The following is an 18,119-nucleotide window of genomic DNA, read 5'->3' as shown; positions in this document are numbered from 1 at the left end:
AAAGTGGTGAAGGATCTGGAAACCATCAAGCTCTATGAGGAGCAGCTTAGAGAGCTGGTTATGTTTATCCTGGAGAAAAGAAGATAAAGAGTGGATATGATATCCATTTTTAAGTATTTGAAAGGGTGTCATTTTGCACAAGGAGAAGGCTTGCTTTTTTCTGCTACAGAAAAAAGGAGACACCACAATGGATACAAGCCACAGGGAAAGAGGTTCCACCTAAACATTAAAAGGAACTTTGTGACAGTAAGAGCTCTTTGACAGTGGAATATACTCCCTTAGAGTTTGGTGGAGTCCTCTTCTTTGGAGGTCTTTAAAGAGAGGCTGGATGGCCATCTCTTGGGGGTGATTTGAATGTATATTCCTGCATGGCAGAAGGGGTTGAACTGGATGGCCCTTGTGGTCTATTCAAACTCTATGACTCTATCATTCTAGTGGAACCAAAGCGTCATGATAATAGAGTATGAAAGGGCCCTCAGTCTTTATAGAAAGAGCAAAAGATTCAGGTTCCTTACCTACAGAAGCCACATTCTCGTAATTGTCCATCATTACATAATTGTACAAAAGTTTCTGTTTCTTCGTCAACAGATTCCATTCATCCTCGGAGAAATATACTGCCACATCTGCAAAGGTCACCTGAAATAGAAAATAGCCCTCATCCAGAGAGTGACTAAGCAAAAGGGGAGGAAAGCACATGGTTCATTCAAATATTATTTCACCACCTCAGAATTCAGTCCAGGAAATAAACTTTAAATTCTGTCAGCAAGGAAAAAGCTACTGCGTTTGAGATCAGCTTGTCTTGAATCCTTTCAATTTAATAAACAATATAATTTAGGCCATGGCTGGGATATTGCTGATGGATTAGGATACTGACTATCCGAACACATATAGTACATTTAGCCAGAAAATAATTATGGTGCATTTAGCCATTTCTTGCCAAATTTCAGAGGCAAATACCATTTTTCAAAAAACAGTCCTGGGGAGCACTCTGGACTTCAGGGCCACTGGGCCCACCCCCAATTTAGATCCAGAGATGGTCTCCCATATGCCCAACATTTCACAGACAGGAAAAGCAAGGCACATGTGGACAAGCAACACCAGAAGGTAGAGAGGGTGGCCAAAGTGGTTTATGAAGAAGATCACACAAGCGGGGAAGGGCACAGTAGTTTGCTTTTGCCTCAGCCTCCTGGCAAGGGAAGACCCTGACAACTTATCTCCTCTCCTTTTGAGTTGATGGGTGCAAACTCCTTGGAAGTCATTTTTCAGCAACCCAAGAGAGCTGAGGAGAAGGGGCAAGGTGGGACAAGAGAGAAACCTACACTTTTGAAAGCCCCTGAAAAAGTGGGGTGACAGGATTAACCAGGACTTTCTCTGCCAAACTTTGACAATATGTTCTCCGCTTGCTTTCATGTGCTGGCCCAGCAGTGATACAAATGAAATTAATAGTCAGGATGGTGACTCACCAAAGAGGAGTTGTACTTTGACAGCCTCTGTCTCTTGGAGCCCAACTTCCTCTGCTTGGCCTCTGTGTTGGCCATTAAGTCCTGGTGGCCCTGCAGTTGGGTCTCTTTCAGCAAAATATGCCTCAAAGCTGTGTACAAGGAGGCTGAGATGAAGTTCCTGAGAAAAGAGACTGGGGTTAGAGTTGATTTCTCAAGAAATCCTGCATCACTCAAAGACACAGAGAAGAACATGCTGCTAGTGAGATACGCAGGTGACATATGCCTCCTTTGGGCCAATGCAGAGGTGGGTATCCCCTTCCTCCTTCTTCACCAAACAAAGCCCCCTGGACCTAACATAGATTCACTGCAGCTCCCCTACATAACAGATACTCCATGTTAAAATGCTTTTGACATTGCTAAGTTGTGCAACACATGAGGCAACACGTTAACGTATGGCGCCAGATTCTCCACCTTGACTGTAGTCAGTAGCTTGTGAGCTGAAGAAACACCTGTCGCTTTCTCAATGAGCAAAGAGACCCTGTAATCTTCTCTCAGATGAGTCTTGTATTCCTATAAGAAGTTCCACTGTGTACAACACAATATACATCGACACCCTCCACCATCCACACCAGTAACAACCCACTCTGAGGCACACACTGTCTGACTCTTCCTCAGTGACAGTTGAGAATGACAGTTGGCAGTTGCATCAACATTCCAATGATGCACTGTTTAAATGCTGACACATCTAACTGCCACTAGAGCTGTCAATGACTTCCACAACAGCTCCACCTAGTGGCCACATGCATGTCATTTCCTCAGACCTGTTCACCATGGTCCTGACACTCCATGCCTTGTGAGAGTGGAGGGGGGTCAGGGGATGGGGAATTGGAGAGGACCCTGGCTATGTCCCTGTAGCTGGATGTGAAATGAGCGCATCATCTGCTGAAACCTCCTGACCTCCCCAGTGGCCCTCAGAGGAGAAGGCCTTCCTTTGGCTTCTGGCTAGAGAAACACAGCTGGATGCTTCTCCAATGCCTCGCACCCAACACTCTCATCAGGCATGGAAGGACCATGGAGCATGGCTTCCACAATTCCCATTTTTTTTAATAGTTTTTATTAATTAAAAGCAGTACAAACGAGGAAACACAATATACAATATACAGTATTACAAACTGTAACATACACCCATACAAAATATAAAACCATCCAAGCCCCTACAACCACCACCACCCCTTAAACTACACAAACATAAACGTACAGACGCAAATACAAAACGTAACTTCCTTAGCTGGGCCCTTGTTGCTTGATATGAGTGATCTATATTCAAAACATACTCTTAATAATCGTTAAGTATCCAATCTAGAAAACTTATTCCACATTCATTAAATCCCAACTGTGTATCCAAACTGATCTCTGCGTTAAATACAGTCATATTTAAAAGAGCGTTGCCATCCACACTCTCTATTTTTATTGCCCATGGATCCAGTTCCTTAATCCTCCCGCTAATACTCTACTAACCACCCTCTATAATCCAACGTGTGGCCACTATATCACATAACATAAATAAATAATACACTCGTATCTTTGTATCAATAAATCTGGCACCCTCATAAACGTTTAACTTTAATCTACAACAGCTATATATCTATTAGGACTCTCTTCTTGATATAAATAGGAGATCCATGGTTCCCAGTCCTTTAAAAACTCTGACATTGAGTCTGTTTTCATCAGGCATACTAGTTTGTCCGTTTCGTACATTTCATATAATTTGATTTTCCATTCATCTATTGATGGAACCTCCTTAGACTTCCAATACTTTGCATAAAGCATTCTAGCCGCGACTATGAACAGAAAAATCAGTTTGCCATTTGTCCTTTCCAGTTCCTGGTCTTCTATCATATTTAACAAATACACCATCGGGTCGGGAGACATGGTAAATTTAAATATCTTTTTCATTTCTCCGTGAATCCTCTTCCAATATTGTTTGGCCTTATCACATAACCACCAGCTATGCAAATAAGTCCCTAGTTCTTTTTGGCATTTCCAACATAAACCCTCCGTGCCCTTGTACATTTTAGATATCCTGTGTGGGGTTAAATACCACCTGAAGATCGACTTATAACAGTTCTCTTTAAGATCTACATTGTTTGTAAATTTAATTCTTTTTTTCCATGTTCTTTCCCACTGCTCTAACCTTATACTTCGATTCAAGTCTCTTGCCCACGCAATCATATATTCTTTGACAACCTCCTCTTCCATTTCCATTCCCAGGATCATATTATAAAAATTGGATATTACTTTTATTTTAGAGCCACCTGTGATTATTTTTTCTAGCTCTGGGATAGCTAATGTAAAACCTATTCCAGTCTGGTCATTTTTAAATCTCTCGTACAGCTGTCTGTAGGAAAACCAGTTGATTGCAAAACCCTCACTACTAATCTCTTCCTGCGTTTTAATTTTCTCTTTACCTTGATCCATTTTGATGATATCTTTATACGTAATCCATCTATCCTCACTATACACTTCCCTCTTCAAAAAGGCCTCACCCGGAGATGCCCATAAGGGTATCTTTGGGCACCATCTTCTTCTATATTTCGCCCATACCCGCAATAATGTTTTACGAACGTAATGGCAATTAAATTCTCTGTCTACTTTAACTTTTTCGTAAAATAAGTAAGCATGAAGACCGAATTTTAGCCCAAAGCTTTCCAACGACAGCATTCTATCTTTCTCTAATTTAAACCAGTCAAGTAACCAATCAAATACACAAGCATAAAAGTACCATTTAAAATTAGGGAGACCCAGACCGCCTTTTTCCGTCTTATCCTGCATAATCTTCATTTTAATTCTAGGTTTTTTATTTTGCCAAACAAATTTTGAAATATCTTTTTGCCAGTCTTTAAATACCGAATCCTTCGTAATAATAGGAATGTTTTGGAATAGAAACATCAATTTAGGGAGTATTGCCATCTTTACTACTGCTCTCCTACCAAGCCAGGAAATTTGTAGATGCTGCCACCTCTCCAGGTCCTTTTTAATTTCTTTCCATACCTTTATATAGTTGTTTTGATATAATTCTGTGTTCTTTGTCGACAGAGTGATCCCTAAATATTTTACTTGCTTTTTCCTTTGGAAAGCTGTTATCTTCACGATTTTTTCTATGTCTTTATCTGGGATATTCATAGTCAACATCATTGTTTTTTTCTGATTAATCCTATACCCTGATACTTTACCGTAGTCCTTAAGAATCTTCATGAGGTGGTCTGCACATTCCGAAATATTAGATATGGTAAGGACCACATCATCAGCGTATGCTCGAAGTTTGTAATGATAGTTTTTGATCCTTGTTCCACCAATTACAGTATCATTTCTAATCTTATTCAATAGTACCTCCAAAGTCGCTATAAATAATAGCGGGGCAAGTGGACAACCTTGCCTAACGCCTTTAGAAATTTTTACACAATTCCCATTTTTCATTTTGTATTCCTTCTAATTTCACATCTATTTTAAACCTCTCCTTCATTTGATAAAGATACCAGTGACAATCTAGGCCAGATTCTTTAAGTTCTTCTTGTGTTTTGATCTCTAGTTTTCCTTGAGATTCTTTCAGTTCATCCTTGTATCTTAACCAGTTAGTTTTCTGGATACCTTTCCTCCCGAAAAGAGCCTCATGCGGCAAACACCATAAAGGTATTTTTGGACATATTCTACACTTGTTTTCCCCAGATCTTCAATAGAGCTTTTGTTACGAAATGATTTGTGTTTTCTTTATGAACTTTCTATTTACCGTAAATTAGGTATCCATGCCACCCAAATCTTAAATGTTCACCCTCCATACATAACAGCTGTTCATTCTCTAACAAAACCCATTCTCTAATACAAACTAAACAACAAACAGCATAATAAAGTCCTCTTCTACTTTTGTCATCACAAAGTATTTTCATTTTTATCCTGGCTCTTTTTTTAATTCCAAATAAATTTTGAGATTTCCTTTTGCCATAGATTCAAGAGTTTTTCATTCTGGATGATGGGTATCACTTGGAACAGAAACAGTATTTCAGGAAGGAAACTCATTTGGATCAGTGACATTTTTCCTAATATTGATAAGGTCTTTTCTGATTTCCTTCCATGTGTCTCATAGTTATTCTGAAATGGATCTGAGTTTTTATTTGTTAAATTTATTCCTAGATATTTAACTTTCTTTCCCACTTTAAATCCACTAATTTCTTCCAGGATTTGTTCTTCCTTTTCCCCATATTTTCTGTTATTAATGTTGTTTTGTCTCTCTTTACTTTTAGTCCTGAAACATATTCCAATCCCACTATTACATCCATCAATTGCCTTGTGCTCTTTTCTGGGTTCTCCAGGGAATACAAATGTCGTCTGAGAAGACTCTCATTTTAAACTCAATTGTTTTTAATTTTTATTCCATTGATCTTATTTTCTAATCTTATCCTATTATTCAGTGCTTCAAGGATCAGAATGAACAAAAGGGGTGAAAGTGGGAAAGCTTGCCATGTACCTTGAGAAATCTTAAATGCCTGTTTTTTTTATAGTTAACAATTATTTTGGCTCTTTGATCTTTATACATTGCCTTCATCCATCTTAAAGAAGAAGCTCCTATTTCCATTTTTCAAGTGTCACAAATAACATATCCCATCCTATGTTATCGAAGGCCTTTTCTAAAAAGATATGTGTTTTTTTGTTGTGCCTTTGAAAATATTCAATTATATTTCAGATGTTTTGAATGTTATCTCTGACTTGTCCTTATGAATACAGTGTTTAAGAACTTTTTTTGAGTCTATGGGCCAAAATCATAGAAAATAGTTTATAATCCATATTTAATAAGGAAAGTAGCCTATAGCTCTTTACCTCAGTTGCATCTCTATCTTCTTTTAACTGCAAAGTTATATTAGCTTGTTTCCATGTTTCAGGATAATGGTTTTCTTTGATGGCATTTTCTTTGATGGCATTTACAGGAAGAAATTCCTTTAAACCCTTTGATCTTTTTGCTCAATATGACATGTAAACTGGAAAAGGAAGTAGCTAAAAGATTTTCCAGACTAATTTTGTAGATGGTCACTCACAGTATTGGAAAAGCATCCAAATTCCTAAAATAGAGGAGTGGATAATTAAACTAAGAGAAGCAAAGGGATTGGACATTTTAACTGCAATCATGAGGGATAAATCAGTTGAGAAAACTAAAGAGGACTGGTCATGCTTTGATTTATTTTGTAATACTAATTATTAATTTACAATCCCAGATATCATATGGAAAGTCTACATGAACATTAGAGGTTTAACACGTATTGATACCTTGTAGGCATTTAAGTAAATTAAATAAAAGGGTCATCTTAGCTTAACTGGGAAGTAACTTAATAGTACATTTCTGACTGTTTTGTATATCAGGATGTTATTTATTGCATGTTGTATGTGTATGTTATAGGTATTTCTACCTTTTTGTTGTTGTAGCTGTATTTGTTCTGCAAATGTCTTGGTATGTTGTTTTTTTCATTTTTGTTTGTAAAGGATTGTTTATAAATAAATTGCAAAAGAAAAAAAAGTGGTTTCCAACCGTATTATTTCTGTAGTTCAGATACAGCCTCAGTCGGTTATAAAGGACAGAAGCACCCAAGTCAATTTTTTATCCTGTTAAGAATGGTTTTGCTTTTTAAAATAAAAGCAGTTTGCTTTTCTGTCTAATCCTTATTTTTGTTGTTCTTGTTTGTTTGTATGTTTGTTTGTTTCCTTCTTGGTAATATGAGTTATTCTGGTCTGTCTCCTTCCTTCTTGCCTGAAAATCTATTAATAAGGAAACTGGGGAGACTTTAAAACCTCCCAAATGAGCAACTTTTGGCCTTTTTTGGGGGACTAGCCTCCTCTTAGAAGCCAAAGTGCAATGTTTATGAAGAATAATAATAAGGCTTGTATTAAAACTATCCTCTCCATTTCTGATCCCTTTAAAACCCATGTTCCCCAGAAGGAGCAGAGCTGTGTAATACGAAAACCCTCTCAGAAAAGACACACAAAAGACACACAAAGAGACACACTTCCTTCCTTTTGGCCCAAGGAGCCTGGCCTCCTTCTGACTCTGGAGCCTCAGGAGAGAAAGAGAAGCCTTTGTTCAACAGAGGCTCAGAGAAGGTTCCGGAACATTATTCCCCAGAGTCACAAACAGCACAAAATGGACGTTGGAACACAAAATGGCTGCCTCTGCCTGAACTAGGGTTGCCATTAGTCCGGACCTCCAAACCGGGACAAATGTAGGACAAAATTTTCAAATGTAGGACCTTTTTTTTGGGGTCCTACATTTGAAAAAGAGCCTCGCTGAGGGGAGGATTCCTTCTCTGCCTGGGCTCCATTGGAAGCAGCCCAGGGGGAGAAGGAATCCACCCCCAGGGAGGCTTTCTTTCCCCCCTGGGCTCTGTTTTTGCTAACGGAGCCCAGGGGGAAAAGAATCCTCTCTGAGGGGAGGATTCCTTCTCCACTTGGGCTCTGTTCTCACCAAGGATGGAGCCCAGGTGGAGAAGGAATCCTCCCCTCAGGGCAGCTTTCTTTTCCCCGCCTGGGCTCCGTTTTTGCCGGCGGAGCTCAGGCGGGGAAAGAAGTCTGGCCTCGGCAGGCGAGGCTTCTTTCCCTCCCTCGGCTCCAGCGGAGCCAAAGAGGGGAGAGGGAAGCCCCCCGCCAAAGGAGAGAGGCCTACACAGGCCTCTCTCTCTTTCCCCCGCCACCGCTGTTGCACACTTTGCAACAAAGCCCGGGGGCAGGGGAAATCCCGGGGGCGGGGCCAACCCGGGGCGGGACCGTGCGGACCCGCCCAAAACCGGGAAAGTCCCGCCCACAGGCGGGATATGGCAAGCCTAGCCTGAACGCTTGGCAGTTGGCAGTTTGAGGCCTTCAGGGAACCCAAAATGGAGGATGAAAGTGCCCCAAAGTCAGAAGGGACCCCAAACAGCATTTCAAAACCTTAACAGCACCTAAAATCTTTCCTGATGCTATAATACAGAGACTCACTGAGATACTCTTTATAAATGCGTCTTTACATGTCTTTATAAATAAATAAAATTTAATAATACTAATGCTACTACTACTAATAGTAATAATAAGTTACAACCAGGAGATTTCTCTCTGTGGCTTCTCCCCCAGAGGCCTCTGCGTATGCTCAGGAGCCCCTTCTTCTTCTCCTTCTTCTTCCTCTGCAGAATCCTCCAGAGGTCTCTCTGCTCCTCCTCCTCCTTAGGCTCTTCCTGTAAGCCCTCCTCCTCCTCCTCAGGTCCTTCTTCTAAGCCTTCCTCCTCTTCCTCCTCCTCTTCCTCTGGCCCTTCCTGTAAGCCCTTCCTCCTCCTCAGGACCTTCCTCTAAGCCTTCCTCCTCCTCCTCCTCCTCCCCCTCCGGTCCTTATTCTAAGCCTTCCTCCTCTTCCTCTTCCTCAGGCCCTTCCTGTAAGCCCTTCCTCCTCCTCCTCCTCCTCCTCCTCAGGTCCTTCTTCTAAGCCTTCCTCCTCTTCCTCCTCCTCTTCCTCCTCCTCCTCAGGCCCTTCCTCTATGCCTTCCTCCTCTTCCTCAGGGCCTTCCTTTAAGCCCTTCCTCTTCCTCCTCCTCCTCCTCCTCAGGTCCTTCTTCTAAGCCTTCCTCCTCCTCTTCCTCAGGCCCTTCCTGTAAGCCCTTCCTCCTCCTCCTCCTCCTCCTCCTAAGCCTTCCTCCTCCTCTTCCTCAGGCCCTTCCTATAAGCCCTTCCTCTTTCTCCTCCTCCTCCTCCTCCTCACGCCCTTCCTCTAAGCCTTCCTCCTCCTCCTCCTCCTTCTTAGGCCCTTCCTCTAAGCCTTCCTCCTCATCCTCTTCCTCTAAGCCTTCCTCCTCCTCCAGCCCTTCCTCTAAGCCCTCCTCCTCCTCCTCCTCCTCAGGACCTTGCTCTAAACCTTCCTCCTCCTTTTCCTCCCAGACTTTGGGGGGAATGTTGTGTGCCTTCAATTCCTTTCTGGGGATCCTAAGGCAACACTGTCACAGGAGTCTCTTTGTAGGTTTTGTTGAAGGGTGTTTACCATTGCCATCATTTGAGACTGAGAGAGTGTGCCTTGGGGGCTGGGGGTGTGCTGCGTGCCTTGAACTCGTGTCTAGTGACCCTATTCCCAGGGTTTCCTTGCCTTCAGGTTTGCCTTCCACTTTGCCCTTTGTCTTCCTCTGAGGCTGAGAGAGTGTCTGCTGCCCAAGGTTCCCCCGCAGTGGGTTTCATGGCCCAGAATGAATGCCATTTCCATCATGTAGATGTGTGTTTGTGTGTGTGTGTTGTATGCCTTCCAGCTGGCCATTGGTCTTCCTCTGAGGCTGAGAGAGTGTGACTTACCCAACGTCACCCATTTTATATAATGGGACTTGAGCACCTATGGATTTTGCTATCCAAACCAAATCCCAAAGGATACCAAGGGCCTATTGTTTTTCCATCTTTTCTTGCAAACAGCAAAGCAGATCTTGCTTGCCTGATCTTTGCATGTTGGGCAAATGCTAAGAGCTGCCTTGTGAGGTTAGGAAGAGAGTCCTGGAAAACAGTCCTCTTCTTCTGGACCCACAGACTCAGAAAGACATGCCCCCCCCCATTCAATGGGACCCCTTTCTTTGAGGCTGCTTTAGGTCCAGGAGGGTCTCTCAGGAGAGATTGGGAAAGTCAGCATTTGAGGAGTTCTGGTCCTTAAAGGTTAATATCTCCAGGCTTTGCTAAGAGGGCAATATATGGGATTCGGGCAGATCCAGGCTGCAGGGCTCTCTCAGATCTGGTTCAAAAACACTGCAGAAATGATGATGATGATGATAATGATGATGATGATGATGAATCTTCCCTTCAAACCCACAGAGCCTTGTGGATGCTCAAATAGTAACAGAGGTCAAAAACACATTGCAGAAATAATCCAGTTTGCAAAAATAAACCACTTTAACTGCCCTAGTTCAGTGCTTGGGAATCCTGGGAATTTTAGTTTATTATGGCATCTGAGTTGTCTGACAGAGAAGACTAAATATCTCACAAAACTACAGTTCCCAGAATTCCCTAGCATTCAGCCAGACAGTTAAAGCAGCCCTGAACTTGGACCATTGTTAGAGGTTGGCTTGGAGCCTGAATAGGATTCTAGAAGGCTGGTGGCTTTGGTCGTTGGCTGCTTAGGAAGAAGGGCTCCTTCTGGGTTTCCTCGGCAGGAAAGGAAAGGAAAGGTGGGTGCCTCAAGATGCCGATGGGAACCCCCTAAATTTGGTTCCTTTGTAAGTATGCTGACTGAAGGGGAAGAGAAGGGAGATGGATTTGGTCCCCAGGGAGGCCCCAGGGCAGGCAGGGCAGGCCACACAACATTCGCTAACTCCCAAGTCAAATCCTGGTTTCCCTTCTTTTGCCCAGAACCTAAACCTGGACCAGAAAGGATCAGGTTTTATTTGCTTTCTTCTCCTGTAACAGGTGTTTTTCCTTGTCATTTTTACACGTGGCATTAAAATGCGATATATCAGGGCCTGGCATTGAGCTTCCAGTTTTCATGCATGATCTTCAGACAGGAGATGAGGCTGCCTCTTCTCCATTTTGGAGGGAGCCCAATTCCAGGAAAGAGGAAAGGTCAGAGGTGATGTGAGAGCAGTAGCTTATTATAATTTGTGAGGCTTGGTTAATTGGTTTCTTCAACTAGAAAAATTGCAGGGGTCTATGGATTGGTTTAGTTTCTTGCTTTCTCTCAGTTGTGGTGGTACAAGGGCTCACTACTATACTCTGCATTCGCCATCTGGCTAGAAAGAAGGAGGCTAAATTAAATGCTTTTTATCCTTAGGTTTTTGTGGATATTTGGGACTATGTGGCCATGTTCTAGAAGAGTTTCTTCCTGATGTTTCGTCAGCATCTGTGGCTGGCATCTTTGAAGATGCTAGACTCAAGATGCTGGCGAAACATCAGAAGAAACTCTTCTAGAACGTGACCACATAGCCCCAAAAACCCACAAAAATCTATGGAAGCCGGCCATGAAAGCCTTTGACTTCACGCTTTTTACCCTGTCTCTCCAAGCAAGTGAGAAAGAATAATTCTCTCATTTCCCTTTGATCTGGGAACAGACCTTTAAAATTTTCTCTCTTCATTTCTACACAGGAAAGTATACTGAGTAGATTTGAATGACAAACTGTGAGCGACTGTGGTTAGTAATTTATGCATTAGGCTGAATGAGATCGCTAGAGGTCCTGCCCCAGGTCCTAGGTTTTAGCTCACAAACCTCAAGACCTGAATTCACAACCCTATAAGAGAGATGGAGGGACACCAGAAAGTAGGCAACCTGTACATATTATCCAATTGTAGCAGTTTGGTGCCATGTTACCGGCTGTGGATCCACCCCAGAGAAACCTGGGAATGGGGTGCTTAGAACTGGATGTTTGGTAGAGAGCCCCAGTGCAGTCCTTCATGAGTTGCTATATAATTCTAAGTACCTGAGAGATGAAATCCCAGGATTCTGTTGGACAGAGTCCTGGAAGTTTCAGGGTGTCAAAGTGCTAGGTTTGGGCAATGGAGATACAACCCAGGTGACAAAAATGACCCCTAGCAATTCTGGACAGACTCATTCAGTCTCTGTCTCTATTGGTGGAGGGGGTATTTACACCAAAAAACCCATGGATCTTCAAGGGATCTCCAGTTTATTTAGTTTATTTATATACATCCATCCTTTCTCCCAATATAGGGACTCAGGGTGGCTAACAGCAAATTTAATATAGTACAAATTCGAAACAACACAAAGGCATTAAAATTATAACATTTTTTTAAAAAAAATTAAATCATTTATACAGTTGGACTATGAAAATAGTAAATTGCATCAAAAACCACATACAAACCTTGACCTCTGAATTGCAGTTCAAACCTTATTTCTTGTTTTGCTTAGGATCCAGCCCTTGAGGCATCAGCATTTCCAGAAAGGAGAGAAAGTGGAAGTGCGAAATACTTTTCGTTTGGAGGAAGTGTCTATCCAGATTCTGTCCTGTAAAACTATTAGAGCCCCCTTTGATGCTGTTTTTGATTCAGAACATATGATTTTAAGGCATCTTGCACTTCTATCTCCATCCAATAAACCTTTGAACTCTTTCAAGCATTCTGTTTTCCTGGCTGTCCATCCCAAGAGTATGAAACATAGCACCAGTCATGGAGATTCAGTCTTTTTCTTAATGGGGATATGGAGCGAGGGTCATAGGATTCCCACTCCTGGCGTAAGATGTGGCCCAGTTGCAGATATTTGAAGTCCTTAATGTTAGCGCCAGACTGGGAGGTTTTGGGAGTCCCTGTCCCTCCAAAAGTAACTTTCCCAAGAGCACTCTAGGTCTCCCTTCCAAAGAGCAGCAGTGGATGGAGAAGGAGTCCTTGGGAAGCAGATGAGAGCTTGGCTTGACCCCCAAGGACTCTTCCTTGAAGGTTTCCATCTCTCTAGGAAACGGTGGAGCCTGGGAGGGAGACTGAGGACTAGGGCATGCTGGGAAAAGCTTCAGGGGGAGCTTATGGGAGCAAATGTGGGACTTTGCTTTCTCCTCCTGATTACTTACGTGCTCTCCTTTGAAAGGCTTGAAGACAACACAAGGTAAGCTCAATGGTGGAAAAGACTGCAAAAGCCATCTTCCCTGTACGTTCCATGCTCACCTCCATGGCACCATAGGAGTAAGCAAGTTTCCACTGAGGGCAGCACAGTCAAAAGACAAAATCCAAAATGGGGAGTGATCTTTGAGATCCTGATGGTCCTCTGAGAGGAACATGGCAGCCCCTGAAACCAATCCTGGCCAGCTTTTGGAAAAGTGCCCTCAAGGTTTGGCCCAAGTGGCTCTCAGCCCCTTGCAGACTGTCCCTTCCCTGAGTCTTGCTCTCCTGGAGGATCAGAGGGGATTCTGGGGGGCCTGGGCACCTCCTCTTCTTAGGGACCCTGAACTCCAGGTTCAGCTGACAAACGGTAATCCGCCCATGAGGAGCCCCCTGTTCCCCGCTCTGTCCTGGCACATGCCTTAGGAAGCCTCTTCCATGGGAATTTGGGAGCTCCTGATCTTAGTGGAAATGGGAACCTCTGGAACACTCCTATTCTTCCCAGCAAACAAGGTATAGTTGTGAATCTCTTCCAAGGAAGAGGGGTTGTTGCTGTTGTTGTTGTTGTTGTTGTAATAACAGGGCTCCAGTCAATGGTGTTCTTCTTCAGGCAGTAAAGGGAGGTTTATGCAAACGCAGAATGACATCACTGCTACGGAAGGCTCTCTTGACCAATCAGAGAGCAAAATAAAGGTTCTTCTGGAAGCTTCCATGAGAAGGAGATATAAGGCCTGAGAGACCAAGAGACAGTTGGGGGAATTGTGTCGGTTGGAGAGCGAGAGAGAGAGAGTTAAAGAGCAGATCTTGGAAGTTAGTCTCAGAATTGGACGCTTAGGTTTATTTATTGTTTTAATAGCTTTTATGAACTGAATATTATATACTTACAAATATTGTACCTGCAAGACTCTTAATACCTTGTGTGACGTATATTTCAGTTATATGTTGTTAACTATGATAAATATCTCCTTGGAGTAGCTACTACTTGACGCTCCTTTTACACGTATCTTGGCTCGGTTGATCCTTGGGAAGATCAATAAAGAAGTAGAAATAAGGTTCTTTAACCGGTTCCAGTGTAGTTTAAGGGAAATCCTTTTATAATTCACTGGGTGGAGGCAGCGTGATTTAAGGAATTTAAGGGTCTGCTGGGCTAAGAGCCATAACAGGGCTGTGGTTTGGCTGCTTGGACCCCAGGAGATCATCACAGTGTCTGATCCCACGCATTGTGCAGGTCATACTCTCGATGTGGTCTTCTGTACGGAACAGGCACATCCGTGGGTGGAGATAGTCCATATCTCCGCATTGCCATGGACCATTGATCGTTTCCTGGTCAAGGTTGGGCTGAAGGTCACTATTCCCTCCATTGGGGACAGAGGACCTATTAAAATGGTCCCACATAGAAGCTAGTAGAGCAATGGCTGTGAGATCTATTGGAGCAATCCTTAGATCCTACAACCAGGCAGGGGGTCATCTGGTCGCACCAGCTCTAAAAATATTTCAGAGGAAAGTTATAGCTCAGATCCTATATGGCACACTGTGTGGAGATGGGATGATTCCCATTTGGTGAAACTGGAGGCCATCCAGAATACATCTTTCAAGAAATTGCTTCTACTTTCACCTGAAACACCTGCAGCTTTGGTTTGGGCTGAGATCTTCCTCCCTTCCATCAGAGCTTGTATTCATTTTGCTTTATTTAACTACTGGAGATCTGTAATAGGTTCTCCGGTTAAGGTTTTTCCTAAGTTGTGTTTCCAACATTTACCAAGCTGCATTTTTAACCATGATGTGTATCTGGATAGACTGGCTATTAACATTTCGACATTTTCCAAATGGTTTAGATTATATAAATTGGACCATCACATGGCTGTTTACCTAGGGAAGCTTACATTCCCAAAGCTTAGGCAGGCTTTTACAGCTCTTCGTTTCCAAACAATGCCTTCAGCCATGATCGATGGTAGATATTCACACACACCTACGGATTCCCGTTTATGTATTTGTGGAGCTCCAGAAATCGAGGACTTGCCTCATTATCTGCTTTTTGTGCTCACTATTTACTGATCCAAGAACTAAATTTATGGGATCTATTCTGTCCAATTTACAGTCTAATACCACTTCTGAAGAGATTTTTTTTCCTCCTGTCTGATATTGATTCTCAGGTAACTTATAATGATTCACTGTTTGCCTCAACAGCAATCAAAATTTGGGCAAGGCTAATAGTGGACATAGCAGTTGATTGTCATGGGGATGATCTTATCTAAACTTTGAAGTTTATGTTGTTTTATTTAAATGCCTGGAATTTTATTATGTATAAAATTTGTATGTTAGTTATTTTATGGAGCAATTTATAATTCTGAATTTCTGTCACCGATTTTACATTTTAATCATGCGAATGGCCTTTGGCTTAAGCATTAATAAAAAAATTGATTGATCTAATGCTATTGAAGCATATGCTGTGTGATGTTCTTTATTTGGCACAAAAATCTCCCCCAAATGAGGCATCAGAAGGGAGGGTCTCTCCTCTGCCCCACTTTCCAGCAGGAAGGGGGCTCCTCAAACCCCTTTTTACCTTCAGATCCCCCTCCCCTCCATGGCCATGCCTCTCTCCAAGGGTCCCCCCTGCCCTCTTTTCTCATAATAACCTCCCAAGTACCTGGGCCTCAAGGACCCCCCGAAGGAGGGGGTAGGGAAGGAAAGAGGGAAAGAAGGACTGGCAGGCCCCTGCCTTTCTTTGGGGGGAAATCGGGGTTTCATTCCTTCTTACAACTCCCCAGACCCCTCCCCAGAAGACCCTCCAGCCAATCCTTCAAATGAACAAGGGCTCTCCTCCACTTCCCTCCCTCAGAGCAGGCTGTGAGGGCAGCAATGGCTTCAGATGCTGAAACTCTGCATGCACATTAGCAACCAAAGGCCCCTCCTGAGTATGCGCAGGGATCACACGGCCCTTGCTGCTGCTGCTTATTCCACTCTCGGCCTTTGGAAGAAGGGAAGGAGTATGCCCTTCCTTCCTTCCGTCCTTCCTTCCAGAATGGAGCCCAACCAGCGGAGCTGGGCTCAGGAGAGAAAGGCTAGGAAGGCTCTGCTTTGTACATATAGCTCTGTTTCTCTGAGTGTGAGTGTGTGTTTGTGTGTGTGTTTGCCTCTGTTCTTATGGCTGGGAATGGAGCTGAGGACTGAGGAGAGACGAAAGTGTCAATTTTGTGCAAATTCACAACTTCTGTCCATCAGTGAGTCCAGTGTGTTGAAACAGCAAAGAATTTTATTAAGAACACATAGTGAGAAATTCAGCTTTTAAATCAGAGCTGCCCTCCCCAAGCCAAAGAATACATTAAATCCCTAAAACCAAAAACTCCACCCTCTTCCAAACCTAGCCCCCACCTCCAATTCCCACAGTCTACGCCTCATAGGTAAAAAAGCCCCCTTTGCCATGCCCAGAAACTAGCCCTCTTTATGTTAATACCGACTACCAACTTTCTTCATCCAACATCCCACAAATTCCAAAAGCTATCATTCCCTTAACTATTCTGGCCAGCAGCAACAAATCCCACCCCTCTATCTAGCTAACCTATTCCACAGCCCATAATCCCCAGCCAAATTTATAAACTAAAGAAAAGAAATATACTAATAGCAATTAAAACCAAAACATAACAAAATATATCTTTAAAACTTAAACAGACATATGGACACACAAACCTAACACACAAAATCACAAGGGCCTTTTCTTATCACCAGTGGATTGAAAATATATTCTTTGTATGCATTCTTGAGAAAAATAATGTCATTTCACTTCTGGGATTTGTGTGGCTCCTCTCCAGTGTGGACTCTCTGATGTCTCACTAAGTTTGACTTTGAAGAAAAACATTTCCCACAATGCTGGCATGTGTATGTATTCTCTCCTGTGTGGCCTCTCTGATGTATCACTAGGTATGACTTCAATGAAAAACATTTCCCGCAATGCTGACGTTTGTATGGCTTTGCTCCTGTGTGGATTCTCCAATGCATGACAAGGACTGATTTGTAGGCATAACTTTTCCCACAATGCTGGCATGTGTATGTATTCTCTCCAGTGTGGCCTCTCTGATGTATCACTAGGTTTGATTTTGACGAAAAACATTTCCCACAATGCTGGCATTTGTAGGGCTTTGCTCCTGTGTGGATTCTCTGATGCAACGTGGCAAACTTTACTTTATACATTGAAGAAGGAAGAAGATTTTGATAAGTCTCTGTGTTATAATTGAATCTCTGAGCAGTAGCTCCTTACCAGGAAGAGTGTGGGAAAAGAAAACCTTAGACTGAGGAAAGCTGGACTCTGTTGTAAATTACTGATAAACACGGAGGTAAAAAAGAGGAGTAAGCTTCTGAACTTATTTTTCTGTGGTAGGTGCCTGCTACTCCTTTACAGACTATTTGTTGTATCTAAGCTGAAAGTCACTAAGTATTGAGTTGTAAGAAATTGATGTAGAAAGTTAATAACAGATCCTGAATGTTTGGAATACCTGAATGTTTGTGTTTACAAAAGGGGTTTTCTTTGGTGCATTTGAATTAACAGAAGGATTTGAATAAGATTGGATACTGGACACTGGACTGGACATTCGATATCTTGATAAAACAAACTTTAAACATTAATTTGGAGAGTGTAATTGTTGGACAACGAAAGAAATTGGAAATATTGGGAGTTGACTGCAGACAGCTGGGAAGACAGCAATTCAAAAGTGAGATAAAGCAGCAAAAGGAACACAGCTGGAGCTCATTACGGACAGCTGGGAGTACAGGCTGAGTAAATTAAGAGAGAGAAATAACAGTGTAAAGATAACAACCAGACCTCACTGTAAACAGCTGGAAAGAAGGTGGAATTAAAAGACTAGACAGTGATGGAAGAGAGAATCAGACTCAAGGCACCCACATATTAAGGGGAAAACATCTAAAGCAATAAGGACTATAATTATCTGATTCCCATATTGGTATTTGATATATGGATACTTTAGTACGGATATTGGTTTTGCATGAATAGTAAATTAAGGATTGTAATCCTTTAAAGTGAGTAAGGAAAATAGGAGAAAAGGTAATAGGTAAAACATAAGTGAATGCAAACTAGAAGTATGACGGCGAGAAGAG

The 18,119-nt window shown here is 42.5% G+C and overlaps 1 protein-coding gene and 1 pseudogene across 1 annotated transcript in view; both read right to left on the bottom strand.

The window, feature by feature from the left end:
* LOC149282429 (uncharacterized) overlaps window positions 1-4,023 on the bottom strand; it is a 31,757-nt gene extending 27,734 nt beyond the window's left edge. The window contains exons 1-3 of the mRNA XM_089498140.1: window positions 3,989-4,023; window positions 1,464-1,620; window positions 516-636 (exon numbers count right to left, since the gene is read on the bottom strand). Of these exons, the coding sequence (XP_089354266.1) occupies window positions 516-636; window positions 1,464-1,620; window positions 3,989-4,023 (313 nt within the window). The remainder of the gene's footprint in view (window positions 1-515; window positions 637-1,463; window positions 1,621-3,988) is intronic.
* Window positions 1-18,119, bottom strand: part of LOC149282427 (uncharacterized) — a 179,170-nt pseudogene that overhangs the window by 141,961 nt on the left and 19,090 nt on the right.

The sequence above is a fragment of the Sceloporus occidentalis genome, unplaced genomic scaffold, assembly GCF_023333645.1.
Source record: "Sceloporus occidentalis isolate IW3139 unplaced genomic scaffold, rSceOcc1.0.p SCAF_114, whole genome shotgun sequence".
Lineage (NCBI taxonomy): Eukaryota > Metazoa > Chordata > Lepidosauria > Squamata > Phrynosomatidae > Sceloporus > Sceloporus occidentalis.
This window is presented reverse-complemented; position numbering and strand designations above follow the sequence as displayed.